The sequence below is a fragment of the Zootoca vivipara genome, chromosome 9 (genome assembly GCF_963506605.1).
Source record: "Zootoca vivipara chromosome 9, rZooViv1.1, whole genome shotgun sequence".
In the NCBI taxonomy this organism is placed as follows: Eukaryota; Metazoa; Chordata; class Lepidosauria; order Squamata; family Lacertidae; genus Zootoca; species Zootoca vivipara.
Window position 1 is genome coordinate 25,648,792 of NC_083284.1, and position 15,966 is coordinate 25,664,757.

The 15,966-nt window shown below is 43.2% G+C and overlaps 1 protein-coding gene across 1 annotated transcript in view; it reads right to left on the minus strand.

Annotated features, from left to right (window-relative positions):
• Window positions 1–14,991: 14,991 nt before the first annotated feature.
• The window catches only part of ZGRF1 (zinc finger GRF-type containing 1), a 33,281-nt gene continuing 32,306 nt past the window's right edge, over window positions 14,992–15,966 (minus strand). The window contains exons 26-27 of the mRNA XM_060279130.1: window positions 15,595–15,856; window positions 14,992–15,150 (exon numbers count right to left, since the gene is read on the minus strand). Of these exons, the coding sequence (XP_060135113.1) occupies window positions 14,999–15,150; window positions 15,595–15,856 (414 nt within the window). The 3' untranslated portion in view covers window positions 14,992–14,998. The remainder of the gene's footprint in view (window positions 15,151–15,594; window positions 15,857–15,966) is intronic.

Below are 15,966 nucleotides of genomic sequence, written 5' to 3' on the forward strand. Positions count from 1 at the left end.
AGAGAAATGAAACTCTGTTCATAGGTGGCACAAAAATGCAGGAAGTTTGAAATGTGCCCGCAAAGCCCACATGGCCCATCAATCTGTTTTAAAACTGCATAGAAGAACATTGAAAACTTTCTTTTTGTATTTTGCAGGTGGAAAGAAGACTCAAAATCACTTTAAGTGCCTCTCTAAATATTTGTATGTGTGGCGGGGTAGGGATTATAGGAAGCCAAAGCTACAAACTGGGCCGTGTGCGCCTGTGTGTTTGCGTCCCATGCTTTAACTTCCAATGCCCATGCGGTGGTGAATTTCTTTTGCCTAACAAGCAAAGCACATTTTCCCAACGGGAAGCTCCTTTCTCATATTCCCAACAAGTGAGCGGAGGGGCTAGTCCTGCCTACTCAACGGAGCCCTATGAATAGTACTGTAGTTTAGAAACTCTGCTTCGCCATCTCCTCCAAGGATGGATGCTGGTATAATAAGAACTAAGTTCTTACGTGCCACAGTATTTCCAGGGAGATTCCTGCACCTTTAAAAGATGCACGACAGTCACACACTTTTTTGTGTTCCTTCCCCCCGTTTTAAACGGTTGTCGTTTGCGCTAAACCCACGGGCAGGGATATATCTAATCGTGCTTAGTGTCTGAGAAATTCCAGAAATTATTCCGAAACTTCGATGAGTTCTTATCATCCACGACCGACTCCACGACCGACGGAGCTTCCGCCGTCGAGGCATCCCGGGAGCTGGAGAAAGCTGCCTTTGCCGCCTCTCCACCTGCCGCGCGCAAAGAAATCCTGCCCAAGAAGAGGCGCCGGGGAGTGCGGAAGTTCCGCTCAAGGCGTCTTCGCCCCCCCCCCCAATATTCAGAGCCCGACGGCGCGGGTCTGCCTCAGCCAGTGGATGGTTCCTCACCGGCGGCGGAGGAGCGAGCAGTGGCAAATGAGCAGCGGCATCTTGATCTCTCCACCTCCCTCCAGGCAGTGCTGTGCGCGCCGTCGGGCCAAACGGACTCCGTGGCGAGACTCTGCGGTTCCGCAGGGACCTTCCTGGCCTTCGAAGGAAGGAGCTGTCCAAAGCGTCTTCCTCCTCTGTAATTTTGGTCCGAACTTTTGTCCCATTTGTCCCCCTTTGCCTGGTAGGCCGCACGGAAGGACGCCGCCGCCTCCACGAGGCAGCAGCCAGCGCCGGACTGGGAAGGAGGAAGGCAGGAAGGAGCATCGGCCCTCTGCGGAACAAGAGTCTCAAAGGCAATGGGTTGTGAATGCGATGGGTTATGAACAGCGGGCCCCCATTCCTGTGGGGTTAGAGGGTTGGATCTGGGAGCTCAGGGTTCAAATCCTCACGTGGTCGTCAGCTTACTGGGTGACCCTTGGTCAGTCACTGCCTCTCAGGCTAGCCTACCTCACAGGGCTGCTGGGAGGGTAAAAATGGAGGGCGGAAAAGCGTATATGCCACCGCAAACTCCTTGGAAGAAGGGTGGGACGACGACGACGACAACAACAACAACAGTTGTTTACCCAGAAGTTCAACAGGGCTTATCCCCACTAGGATTGTAGCCTAGGATTGTAGCCTAGGAGTGATTGCGTTGCATTGCAAGGCTCGTTATCACTCTTATTTTCCAGTTTAAGATTTACACACACACACACACACACACACACACACACACACACACACACACGTTTTCCCAATCTTAAACATTGTCTTTTTTTAAAACAACAACAACAACCCGTCACCAATAAAGAGACTGCGGATACCTAGATTCAAGGAAACAGACATAAATCATTCCGTCGAGGAATGCGAGTTGTTAGATACCCTCCAACATCTGATCATGGGTGAAAGGTATTCCTCCTTTTCATTAACAGAACAAATATGACCCGCAAGTCATTTGAGACATCCCACGGGTGGTCCACCCAAAGACATGCCTTATTCTCTTCCTCGACACACCTTGGGAGGTTGTAGTGCAGGTACACTATGGGGTTCCCCAAACGCTAATATTTTAATTATTTAGTATTCATCGCAACTTCTAAACAGATCCAACCACACTCAACAAGCGCTTAAAGTAAAATCAAAACTATAGGCCTACATAAATATGCATTATTCAATGAACTATAAACAAACAAAATTAAGGATCTGGGGGAGTTGGATATGCTGGTCATCATTACAAAACAAAACAAAAGTATTTAAAAGCCCTATGCCCAAAACTGCAAACACGCTTCCTTCGGAGTAAACATCCTTCGGACTGGCCTGTGCACTTTTTAAATTATTATTTTTAAACATGGCATAAAAAAAGAAATGGATCCAATTAATGAGATCGCTTTTACTTGGCTTCAAACGCAGTTAGATCCCTTTCCCCCAATTCGGATTGAAGCTGGCTTGGGACAAGTACATCGACAAAATGCAACATTTATGAGAAGTTGCAAGCACGTAAGAGATCACAACATAATCCCCTCCCCCCCAATCCTTTTGGGTACTTTTAAAACACGCTCAAGGCACTTTTCGATTTTTAAATAAATAAATGTTGGTGTAGTTTAATATTGTATTGCACGCTTAAAAAAGAAAATCCAAAGTCGCTTTGAGACATTTGTTTTGCAGCGCGCTACAAATTAATTAAGCATAACACTTTTTAGACGCGCCCAAAATAAATAGTTTCTTCTTAAAACTGTCCATAAGGTGGGGCAGGGAGGGGGGAAAAGGGGAGGGGAAGCACCACGAATTGACATCCCCTAGAGCACGGGGGGGGGAACCCCAAGTGGCCCTCCCACCCCCCAGACCACCCTCTTCGGCCAAGCACCCTGAGCAGGCGCAGTGGGCCCTGGAGACCTGCCCCAAAGGTCAACGGGCTCGGCCTTTCCGGTCCAGCGCCGCGGGGTCTGGCAAAGCGTGCGGAGTGCAGGAGGGACGCACGGCTGCGAAGGGAGGCTGCGACGGCGAGCCGGAAGTATGGAATGTGGGTGGTTTGCTCAGCCTCTATGCGCGGCGAGCGCACAGCTCAAGCGCAGTGCAGGCAGGCAGGTCAGTAAAGCCATGTGTAAGGATCGGGGTGTGCATCCGAGGAGTCACCACGGCGGACATACTTTCACGAGGTGCCAAACTATACAGAGACTAAGCTTCACACGTGCTCAACATATTTGTGTTTGGAACTCTCTCTAATTAAACCAGACACAGTCCTGCCAGGCATCAGCAAACTTTTTTAAAAAGATGACAAAGAAAGAGGCCTTATTTTATTCCCACTGCACTCTTGTGGTTAAGCCACCCCCGCTCTTTATAGGAGTGCAATCTAGACCTCAGTGGCCGCTCAGATGAGGTGCAAAGGCAGTGTCTCTAAACCAAACTCAAATATGTCTGCTTAAAACACGACAGTGCTCCCTCATGTCCCTTTTGGACAATGCTTTTGACATGACACTGGAACAAATGTCTCTTTGCACAGCATTCGTATCAATTCACGACCTTGTCAGGCAGATTAGAAAATGAGATGCCTTTAAAATCTAAATTAGTATACAGTAATTAAAACGCATCACAGTACACCAGGGTTACCCAAGGTGGTGCCTGCCTCCAGATGTTGAACTACAAGTCCCATCAGTCTCAGCCAGCATGGCCAATGATAAGATGGGAGTTTTAGTCCAACATCTGGAGGCCAACGCCTTGAGTATTCCTGTAATAAAGAAATGCAAAATCCCACAGTGAGCTAGTTGCAGCAAACCTGTTGACTTAGCTGGATGAAAGATCTGGATTGTAAGCCTTCCGAACATGAGTATTCAGAGATAAATCTCACAGTTAAATGGAATTTACCGGTGGTAACCCAACTAAGTTACATTTAGAGTAGACAGTAGACCAAGTGAAACAAGTTAGTACACTGATTTCAGTGAGTCTGAGTGCATTTAAAGAACTAGGATACCTTTTTAAATAGTCATGGCTTCCCCCAATGCATTCTGGGAAGTGTATATTGTTTAGGGAGCTGAGAGTTGTTGAGAGACTCCTATTGTGCACCCTCAGCTAAAATTTCCGATGTTTTAACAATCATCTCCTCGGGTAACCCTGGGAATTGCACCTCTTTTAAAAATGTATTTTATTAAAGATTTCTTGGTTTACAAAAGTATGTGCAATGTCTCTTTTTTCAAGTTACATTTTCTACAGATCAGTTTCATTTGTTGAGACATTAGTTAGTGTTACATTAGGAAGAAATGGGGGAAAGAGGTGGAGGGGAGAATGGGGGTGGGGTGGCGATCTTTCTATTTTATTTAATGTATGTGTGGGTTTTGTGTCAGCATCGCTTGTGCAGGTTCTCTTTGCTATTTGTTTGTGTTCCTTTGGTGGTAAGAGAGGTTGGGGTTGGCTTGGGGTGTGGTTGGTCGGTTGTGATTGGCTGTGGTGGACTTTGTTTTTATGTGTGAGTGGGGTGGGTGGGTGTTTTGGATCAGGTTAGCCATATTGCTGTTGGTGGATTCTTGTTGTCGTCTTGTTGGGCTGTGTATGTGATAAAGGGGAGCTAAAGTGTCTTCTTCTATTTGTCCCCGTGTCAGTTTCAGTTTATTGGTTAATTTTTCTAGTAAGGTTGTTCCCCATACTATTTGGTGCCATTGGTCCATGCTTACTCCCGGCAGGTCTCTCCAGTGTCTGGTTATGATGTTTCTGGCTGCTGAGAGTAAGTGGGTTATGAGTTCTTTGTGATGTGAGTGGGCATTATTGTCTTGGAAGATGTTTAAGTAGGGCCAGTTCTGGGGTGATTTCTAATACTTGCTTAGCTATTTTGCATATTTCTTTTATGGCTGTTGTCCAGAATAGTTGGATTTTGGTGCATTCGGAATTGTACCTTTCTGAGGGGAATCGGGGTCTCCTATCAACACACAACTGTCATAACAAATGACAGCTTCCATAAATATTGGGTGGAAGTCATGATGGTTTAATGTGCTATGATACTGCTTTAAAATGTATAGTGCAAATGTATTGTGCAAATGGGGCCACAGTGCAATCCTAACCATGTCTGCTTTGAATTAAGTTTGTGCTTGAACCCCCAAATTCCTGTTTTGTATTGCTGTTTCATTGGATTCAGCTGTGTTTGTAATCATATTGGCTTTTTAAAATATAGTATAAATCTTAAACAAATGGTGGACTTACTTGTGGACTTGTCCCTTACATACTTATAAGATTGCACTGTGCCACCTCATTTTTTGGCACATTTCTCTAGCTGTGTGAGCATCATATTTGGGAAGTTGTGTGATAGGAAGTTGATACAATTCTTGCCCTGCACCAGGGCAAGAAACCAGCACCAAGTTAACCCAGCCCTCACCAAGCTGGTGTCCCCAGATGTTTCATTCTACATCTAGGGTTGACAGATGTTGTCCAATACATCTGGAGGACAGCAGGCTTTATTTGTTTGTTTCGTTTATATCCCATCTTTCCTCCAATGAGCTCAAGGTGGCATATATAGTACGTTTCTCATCTCCTCATTGAATCCCCACAACAACCCTGTGAGGTAGGTTAGGTTGAGAGGCGGTGGCTGACCCCATGTCACCCAGTGAGCTTCATGGTCGAGTAGGGATTCAAACCCTGGTCTCCCAGGGTTGGTCCCACATAGGCTGGCCAAGGCTGGGTTAACCCCAACCCCCCCCCCCAGCCTGATGAAATCTCAAAGGTTGAATTGTTCTAACGATGGTTACTTTTGCTCTCTCACGTAGGCTAGCCTGGTCTTCATTTTATTTGCACACCATTTTGTCCAGGTCTGGAGAGAGGACATGGAAAAGGAGGGGTGGGTGAGGGGGACACTGAGAATGTCTTATTTCAGTTCGTCCTCAGTCTGTAGCCAAACGTGACCGAAGACAAATAGACGCGGCTGGAGTTTGTGGCTGTCTTTTAACTTTGTCTGAATTGAAGAGGCACTTGTGTGGTCCCTAAAGTGCGGCCTGGTGAAACGAGGCTGAACGGCTATGCAAAGAGGGAGGAGGAGAAGAAGCAAGGAGGAGTCGGGGGGGGGGGAGATAGAGGGACAGGAGAGAGGCACAGAAGGACAGAGAGATCCCAGCACCCAAACTGTCCAGCAAGGGTCAAACTGTTCAACTCCAGCCCCTTTTGCTTGGCTCAATCCTCCTTTAGGGGAACAACAAAAGGCCAAAGCAGGCAAGGCTCAAGAACTGGGAGAGCACAAATGATTTAAGGGAAAGGGCAAGGAACTGGGAGGACAGGGCAGGGAGACCTTTAGAAAAGCCTTTGTGGTGCCTAAGAAGCTTGAACATCGGCGCGACCTCAAAGACCTTAAAGTTTATAGGGGAAAGACCTTAAACTGTTGCCAAGAGACCCCAAACCACGATCCGGCTTCCCCAGTTGTGTGATGCGGCACGGTGTCCCTCCACTCATGCCAGCCCTGCAAGGTTTCCTGCAGGGGGTGTTGGTGAGCCCCCTTGGAAGAGGCCTTGCACCATGTTTCCTTCTTGGCTTTTGAGGCCTACCGAGGGGAAAGAATGGAACTGCAGTGGTCAGTTCTGCAAGGAAAATATAAGGGCTTGCTGCAGTTCCAAGACCTGTCTCCTGGTCCCAAATGTGAAGGGAGTGTCTTTTGTTCAGGAGCAGGAAGAGAAAAGTTATCTGGCATGTCATCAGAAACTTTATTACTATTATTTCTAAAATGAGAAATGATTGGTATTGAGTCTTTCTTCTGGCCAGACATTCTGACTTGGAAGCCCCCCTGCCCTATTTGAAAATACACAGGAACTGGCTCTGATTCCTCACTGGTGATGGGAAGGCACTCTGCATGTGCTCAGATGCACTCTTTATTGTGGATTTACCATATAATTAATTAGTACCTGGCAGAGATTTCTTGACTAATTAAGCTCTGTTTGGAAGTTTACATAGCCTCTCTGCACTGCTAGTATTGGCTTGTTAAAATATATATTCACTATATTTTATTTGCATTCTATATTTTATAGACATAGCCTGTATATAACAGGGATTGACTGCCAGGCACATTTGTAGCAGCCTTGAAAATAAGTCTGAACAAAGAATATTTAAAACGACAAAGAAATTATATAGTGGGTTTTTAAAGAAACAGCAGTATGTAATAAGGTCCATGGGGTCACAAAGAGTCAGACACGACTAAATGACTAAACAACAATAACAATAAGGGGGAAACAAACCAGAAGTGGAAGTTGGGGGAAGCCCAGGAGGGGAGGGAAGAGGTGATGTAATATAAATGTTATTGATATGGGATGTATGTAATGATAGAAAAAGAAAAGTGAATAAAATGTAATAATAATAATAAAAAAGAAAATAAGTCTGCAAAAGTTACTAAATTATATAACCTAGCTTTGGGTGAGGAACTAGTTTGTTCATATTGTTAATCTCTGACAGGGCACTAACAGACAGGTAAAAGGGGTAGGATTTTAGCGGGTCCAAGACCAGCGAGGCGCACAGACTCTAAGATTTCATTAAAATAAAAAAAGTAAGTCAATTGAACATTTCTGAAGAAAGTTAGAACAGAAAACGCAGAGGCAGAACAAACAGTTCAGCACTCGGCAGGCAGGACCAGCTTGCTTGCTGCACATTTCTGAAATAAATGGATCAATTTAAAGCATTATAAAGCCCTTGTGTGTGATGGTGGTGGGTAAAGCAAACTTTCTCATCCTAATATATCCAGGTCATGAGAAATTAAAACACAGTTGTTTGTACAAAGTGCTTTCCACTCATGGTTTGCAGTTGCCTTTGGGCAGAAGATAGTTTTCATGCACCAGAGCAGGCTTCCTCAAATTTGGCCCTCCAGATGTTTTCGGCCTACAACTCCCATGATCCCTAGCTAGCAGGACCAGTGGTCAGGGATGATGGGAACTGTAGTCTCAAAACATCTGGAGGGCCGAGTTTGAGGAAGCCTGCACCAGAGCAATTGTTATCACTAATACAGTGGTACCTCGGTTTAAGTACACAATTGGTTCTGGAAGTCAGTACTTAACCTGAAGCGTACTTAACCTGAAGTGAACTTTCCCATTGAAAGTAATGGAAAGTGGATTAATCCGTTACAGAAGGTCCATGGAGTACTTAAACTGAAGCGTACTTAACCTGAAGCAAACTTTCCCATTGAAAGTAATGGAAAGTGGATTAATCCGTTCCAGACGGGTCCGCAGAGTACTTAAACTGAAAGTACTCAAACCGAAGCGTACTTAAAACAAGGTATGACTGTACCACTATCAGACATATTTATGAGGCTTTAGCTACATGAATACATATACAACAATGTTGTACTTCCCTTTCATATTGGTCTCAGAAAGGCAGGAAAATCACCCATAGGGCAAATAGGGCAATCTATTCCAGCAGCAGCCGCTACCAAAGTCTGCTGTGAAATAGGTGGGGAAAGCAGGTTGAGACAATTGAGATTACCCATGGGAATCCTGCTGGTTGTGCCATAACCTGCAGGTGTCTATTTGGCATCAACCAGGCAGAGGAACATAAAAAGAGCCTGCTGGATCAGGCCAATGGCCCATCTTAGTCCAGCATCCTGCTCTCACAACTAAATGCCTATGAGAAGATGGAAAACCAACTAAAGCCAACTATGGGAAGCCTGAAAGCAGAGCCTGAGTATAACAATTGTGGTTTCCAGCAACTAGCATTCAGTGAAGACAGAGCACAACCTTATCCTCCATTTCCTTGTCTTTTCTTCTGGTGGCAAACACTCTCTGGCAGTGTACAAACCAACAGCGCTACACTGAAAATATTTTGGCTCACCATGGCTTTTGCTGGCCAGCCATCATGGTATTATTCTAAGCTTATTTTTACAGTCTACCTGATGGTTTATCTTGCTGCATTTAACTGGTTTGATTGTACTTGTACTATAACTTATGATCTTGTTTCACACCACCCTGAGATGCCCACACAACAGTGTACAGTATAACTATTTAAACCAAGAAATAATAATAAAAAATATAGTATGAGGGCTGAAGCTGGTGAATGCTGGAAGGATTCTGGCAAGGGACAAATACTTGTGTCATTATCATCAACAGGATTTTTTTTTGGGGGGGGGGACTCTTCTCCATTTCCAAAATGGAGATAAACTTAACTCAAAAGTAAGAAACGAGGTTTATCTACTGGATACCTCCATCTGAAAATTAGTTCAGAGGAGTATTAGGTAGGACAAGGGGAACCTGGGCTTACCGTACAGTAAATGCTTGCTCAGGCATGACATTTACTACTGGGTGGCTTTCACAAGCCTGTTTCTTGGTAGGCTTAAATCTGTTTCACAGGGCTTTGAGGGGAACTATCAGATAGTACATTCCCACTCTGGTATAGGGTGGGAGACAAATATAACTACATGTACCAGATTTCTTAAAAGTAAGGAGGTTATTTGCCTCTGCAACTGTTCCAGTCTCATGATCTCACCCATTCTGAATGATGCCCAGTGCTGTTTTTCCATACCTGAGAACTGATTTTTTAAAAAATACTTGGCAGAGATGCCTAGTCCACAGCTTTCTGTAAAAAAAAGTCACCACTTCTCCTCTTAAAAAACATAGAAGCATGGATGAATTGCACACAGTCTGCCCCCATACTGTTACCTACACCTGCCTATGAAAGATCTTGGATATTCAAGAAGGGTGCAGATACTTTTTATTTATTATTTCCAGGTGCAAAGCAGAACACGAGAACCTGCCTTGAATTACCCTGCACCAATGAGGGCTTATAGTGGTATTTAAGCTGGGTCCATTCATTTCAAAAGGTCTACTCAGAGTAAAACTTGAACACCACTCTTAATTTCAGTGTAGGCACAGATGTGACCAGCCCTGACAGGGCTCAGTCTCGGATTCTGCAAAATAATTTGGCTCATTTGTGGAACAAGCTTCCTCTGTGCGTGCACCAAGAGGTTATTTGAAAAATCCCTTGGGACATCTTTTACATTCTGAACTCAAGCTAGGAACGGCATTTTTTTTTTCATACCCATTTGCTAAAACCAGGCACTCAAAAACTATGGGAAAATGTTACAGGGACGAACAGCAGATAAATGTTTTTGTTTTTTTTAATGGAGGAGGGCACAGCAATTTTCTTTTACTTTCTTTGCATAAAAACAGCTTGACAGATGGGCGCCCTTCCCTGGTCTCACTGGGAGATGCCTATACCCATGTAGCTTGGAGGCATCCCTTGCTTGCAACTATTCTCTCTGCTCCCCCCTCCCCTCCCCGCCAGGGCCACAATGTGGTAGCTCTCTGATTGTTTGCTTCCCGATTTGCATGGCAGGTGCAGCCCTCCACATAGTGATTTTTAAACTCCAGCCCCTCCCTCGCTTTCTCCTCCCAGGGCGGCAGGCTCTTCCCTCCCCAGGAACCCCGATAAGCTCCCCCACCCCACCCTGCTTTCCCAGAAACTTGAGGATTGCACGACCAAGACGTAGTTTCCCCTTTCCCTTTCTTCTATAGATGTGGCCAAAAGAACAGCCAATTGTGAGAAGAGAAGCAGCCAGAAGCCCAGAGAGACAAGCCTGCAAAAAGGGACATTGGGCAGGCAGGCGAAGGTGCGAGTGAGAGAGCACTAATCGCTGAACCAGGAGACAAATACGATTACCAGCTCCGAGCCTTGAGTCAGAAAGTCTCATAGACTTTAAGATGTTAATCCCCAAGCTAATCCTTCCTTTGGCGTGTAGGAATAGTGCAGCCACAAGAGTTGTTTTGTTATTTATATTGGCGTTTAATAAAACTCAGGCAGTGGTGAATGGGCTGCCCACTCTCCAATGGTAATTAATTCCCTATTTCAGTGACCCAATTGTGCTGGGATAGAGCAGCGGGACAGTCCCACTGCCCCAACCCGCCTTTGTGTAGCTTACATGGCTCTCGTGCTTCAACAGCTATGAAAACCCATTCTTTTGATGTCATTCAAGGAGTTTTCCTTGGGCATCTTCTAAACTTCAAGGACTCTTTTCTTTTCCCAAATGCATGAAAAGCAGGCCTGGCTTGACCACCTCTGTAGAATTTAATGATTTGTTGAAAAGGCCCTTGGGGAAGGAGGGGGCAGGAGAAGGAGATATAGACAAACAGATATCTAGGGGGGGGGCGAGTAAGGCGGGGGGGGGAGAGAAAAGAAAATCTGACAGGTTCATACACACACACACACACACACACACACACACACACACACACACACTGTATATATACCTCCATCATTCAGAGTACATCACATGGAATGAAACACTCTTAGAAAGTGTTAGAAATCAATGAATGAGACTTACTACCGAGGCCGTTTCGGGTACAAATGAAAAGTGCATTCAGCAACAGAAAGCAGTTTCTGAAAAATAGCGGCAGATTATGTGAAATGGGCACATGAAGATCATGCAGCACCTTCGTAAAAGCTGTCTCCATACAAGTAGGGCGTCTATGTCTTTATACACACTTCAAAAAAAGAAAAGAAAAAGGGGGAAAAAGCCCATAGCAAGTCACAGAAACAATTCAGAATTCAACTAAGAAAATACAGAGTGAACCATATGGCCAGGGTAGCTTGAGTTGGCTGCATTTTCCCCCCAGACAAAGAAGGGATTGAGAGTTGAAGGAAAGGAGAAAAAAAACCAACTTTCCGGCTGATGAAGCTGTTGTCTGGAGGCAATGATCCCAAATCTCAAGGCTTTATTCCAAGCTCCGACTGAGACGTGATATGTCATATGATTAGCATCTTTCATATTTACAAGAGAAGTATAGGCTGCCAGCCTTTAGAGAAAGGCGAGAGAAAGAAGGGGCATATGCTGAAATGGATTTAGCATTTGAAAGAGAGAAAAGAGATCGGATAAATACACTTAAACGAGGATTTAGTTTTACTCCTGTTGAGTTCTAATGGATTGTTGATTGAGATTTTAGGGAGCTGGAACAGGGGTGTCACCAGTAATTTAAAAGATGCTATTCATCCCTTGACTATTCCTTCTTCTTCCACACTTTGCTTATTAGTGGCCTTAGCAGCAGCTTGGGCTAAAATAAATCCTTTAAAAAATAACCAAAATGTGATAGTGAAGCTTACTTTCATTCTAGAAACGCAGATAGCCTACAAAGTCTTAAGAGTGCAATAAAGTTTTAGTTTTCCTGAGAACAACTTCAGTCTCCGTTGGCAACAGATGTGCATCACATCTGAATAATTATCTTAAATTCATGTGAGATTACGCAAATTTTCTTTCTTCATTTCTTTTAAAAATTAGATGACCCTTGGTAGTTCTCTCAACACTAAAGTATGGACCGAAGAGAGTACACTGGCACCACCTAATGGACGGTCTCCCTTTTATGAGTAACACCAGGTTTAATTTATGTTTTTTAACTTTAAAAAACAAAAAACCAATTTAAGAGTTTTAGGAGATCACCACAAGCTATATCACTGTATTAGTATTTTCTATAAAATACTATCTGTTTAAAAGTTTCTACACTACCCTCTTTTACTTTTCCATAGTGATACTGGGAAATAGTATTTCCTGTTTTTCAAAAATCAACTTGAAAAGTTTGTGCTTGATGGGGCAGTTTCAATAGATGCCATAGAGCCAGCAGAGGGGAATTTAACCCTTTCCCTACAATGCTATTTTCCCAATGGAAACTGCTTCTCTTGCCTCCAGAAGCTGGTATTTGCCCTATGGGGAGAAACACAGAGAAATCATTTAGGAATACTCAGATAATACATGTGAAGTACTCTGAAGATTTTGAAATATTTAACTATGTACCTATTAATTATTTTGTAGAAATGTTAACTTTACAGAGAATTTAAGATATTCCTTCTAATTTTTTCATGGGCTTGTGGCACATAGATTTATCTATTGGGGGGGGGTGTCCAACTTTTCTGAAGTTTAAATGGAACTTGCTTGCAAATAAGTACAGTTAGGATTACACAGCTCAACTGATCATACTTACCTGCATTCAGACACCAGCTTTCTATGCTTCTGGCTTTGGCATGCTAAACTGGAAGGGAAGGAAGCATTTGTGCAGGGAAGTGCTTAATAGATACCATGTGGGGGTTTGTAAGATAACCCATCATTAGAGCAGTAAAGGTAAAGGGACCCCTGACCATTAGGTCCAGTCGTGACCGACTCTGGGGTTGCAGCGCTCATCTCGCTTTATTGTCCGAGGGAGCCGGCATACAGCTTCCAGGTCATGTGGCCAGCATGACAAAGCCACTTCTGGTGAACCAGAGCAATGCACGAAAAAGCCGTTTACCTTCCTGCTTGGAGCAGTACCTATTTATCTACTTGCACTTTGATGTGCTTTCGAACTGCTAGGTTGGCAGGAGCTGGGACCGAGCAACGGGAGCTCACCCCGTCGCGGGGATTCGAACCGCTGACCTTCTGATTGGCAAGCCCTAGGCTCAGTGGTTTAACCCACAGCGCCACCCGTGTTGTGGCGGGTAGCTCCTGCTAATTTCACAATCTTTAAAAGATCAGGTTTCTCACTTTTTGTAACACAAGTGAGAAATGCAAGAATAAGTTTTAACAACACTTGTTAAAAACTGCCTTGCAACTTCCTCCACTTCCCAGCATCTCTGCGAATCCCATGGTTGAGACCTGTTGACTTCAAGGCCCGGTTGGCTAGAGGGTCTACTGGTGCCAATTGTGCCCTTATTTGAACAGCCCAGTGGGAAGGCAGGAGAGCTCATGCTCACAAACTGCTTTCTGTTTCTAGTGTATCTGAAGAAGTGTGCATGCACACGAAAGCTCATACCAAAATATAAACTTAGTTGGTCTTTAAGGTGCTACTGAAGGAATTTTTTTATTTTGCTTCGACTCAGACCAACACGGCTACCTACCTGCTGCTTAAAAGGTATCCCTGATGGCAACAGGAACCTCCCTTTCCTGCCAAGTCCACAAGCTCTGCAAAGACAAGATAATGAGGTGGGGAGAGAATAAATTGCCAGACCATAAAAGAGGGAACTTTGTCATGATGAAACCTGCCATGAAGCCAGGCATGAAGGAAACTAGAGAGAGGTTGCCACTGTCACTGGGCAACTCAATCTTCATTTGAATAATCCTGCCCAGTGGAGCAAGAGAGGAAGGAGCAACCCTTCCTAGGATTCCCTCCTCCACTGCAGGAAAATCTTCTAAATTTTCAACAAAAGCAGAAAAATAAGAGGCCTTGCAAAAAGCAAGGCAAAACAAAAATTAAAGCTAGAGCTAGAAACTTCATGAACTGAAAAGTGTGGTTTTTCAAAATGGTTTTCGATCGTTGCTGTGAAAGAGTGTTTTAGTCTCAGACAGCCTAAGAGGAGTTGTCAGAATCTATGGTGGAAATGATACGGTTGCAAATGTAAAAAGGCTGCTGCTTTAAAGTCTGGGAACAGCCCAACAACCTCACAGTAGAAATATGCTGCAGAAATTAGAACACACCATGATGATCAATAGTGTATGTATTCAATCTAATCGAATCACAGAATTGTAGAGTTGGAAGGGACCAGAGCGCTCATCTAGCCCAACAATGTGCAATGCAGGAATCTTTTTGCCCTGAGATTTAAAGCCTCATGCTCTACAGACTGAGCTACGGTATCTTCTTGATTGATACTCAACCTGCAGAATATTTTTTTAAATTGCCACCAGGTTTTTTTTTTTGTTCTATTCTCAATAAGCTTTCATCCATAAGACTATTTTATATAAAACACAAAGCCTATTCAGATACTACCCATGATAAATCCATCTAAAAGTTTAATTCCCTGTTGAAAAAAATCCACAATTAAAAGCCATTTTAAAATCCTGACTTTATTCCAGAGTCCTTAAAATGTCATTATAACAATTAAAAGAACAACATATAAGTAAAAGGCTCATTTTGAAAGAAAAACCCACTTTCTAGTGATCATATCTATGATTTTCACAGCCTTTTGTGTACCTTTTGATGCATGTAACTAGAACAGCCTTCCCCAACCTCACATCTGATGCTTTGAATGTTGGATGGGGCTGATGAAGGTGTAGTCCTAAACATCATAAAGGCATCAGGTTGGGGAAAGCGAACTAGAGTACTGGTGGGACATAAAACAATTAACAAGTTTAACAGTGATTTTCAAGGCATTTTAAATAATTTACATACAAATAGCACAAAGCTAATCACTCGTTTTTTTGTGATAATGATTTTCTTTTAGATTTTTCCTTTTCCTTGTTCATTTCTTCTTCCTCCTTCTGCCTTTCCATGTAAGATTTAATAATGTCATTCAGTTGCTGCTCACATTGGCTAGTGTGCTGTAATCCATTTTTTCTTCCTGTAGTGAAACAGTATAATCATATATTAAAGCAATCTTAGTTTTTAATATTTAGCCACTAAACAGAGCGGCCTAGATACAAGAATCTACAAAAAATCTACACACCCAAGAGAGGTTTGGATTTGGGCTTCTTGTACAACAGCCTGCCATGAAAGCTGAAAGCTTATGTTTTAGCTGGTGCCAAAAAAGTCAACTAAGGACTATATTTACTTGTTAGTATTTTTAAGTCAGTGCAACTTTGTAATGTAAACATGTTTAGAATCAACCTAACAGTTACAATAGTTACACATACACCACACCAATTTTTTTTCATCAGGAATAAATGTTTCCCTATTAAAGAACTTATAAGTATTGACACACAAAGAAGGTTATGTTTTATTGCACTAGTTTCTCTGGGAGCAATATAGCAATAGCTGTCTATATTTTAAAAGTAAGCTGCTTTACCTGCACAGTGCTGAATGATACAACTCCATAGTTTGTTCTTGCTTAGACAGTTTTGATTTCCCACTATTAATAAATGTCGCTTTCCTCTTGTCAATGCCACATTCACTCTCTTTTCTGAATCAATGAAGCCAACTTGTTTTGTCCTTACACAGGATACTATAACGATTTCTTTCTCTGCTCCCTGGAAGGCATCAACAGTGGACACTTGGACTGCTTTAATTTGGGAAGCATCTGAATGTACAGCATTAAGCAAGTTACAAATCTGCAGACAAAAACAGATCCAGATAATTACATTTATTGTTTTGCAAATTAAATAAAATTAAAATAAAATTTTATTAATAACTTAACAAAATTAAATTTTGAACTTGCTCA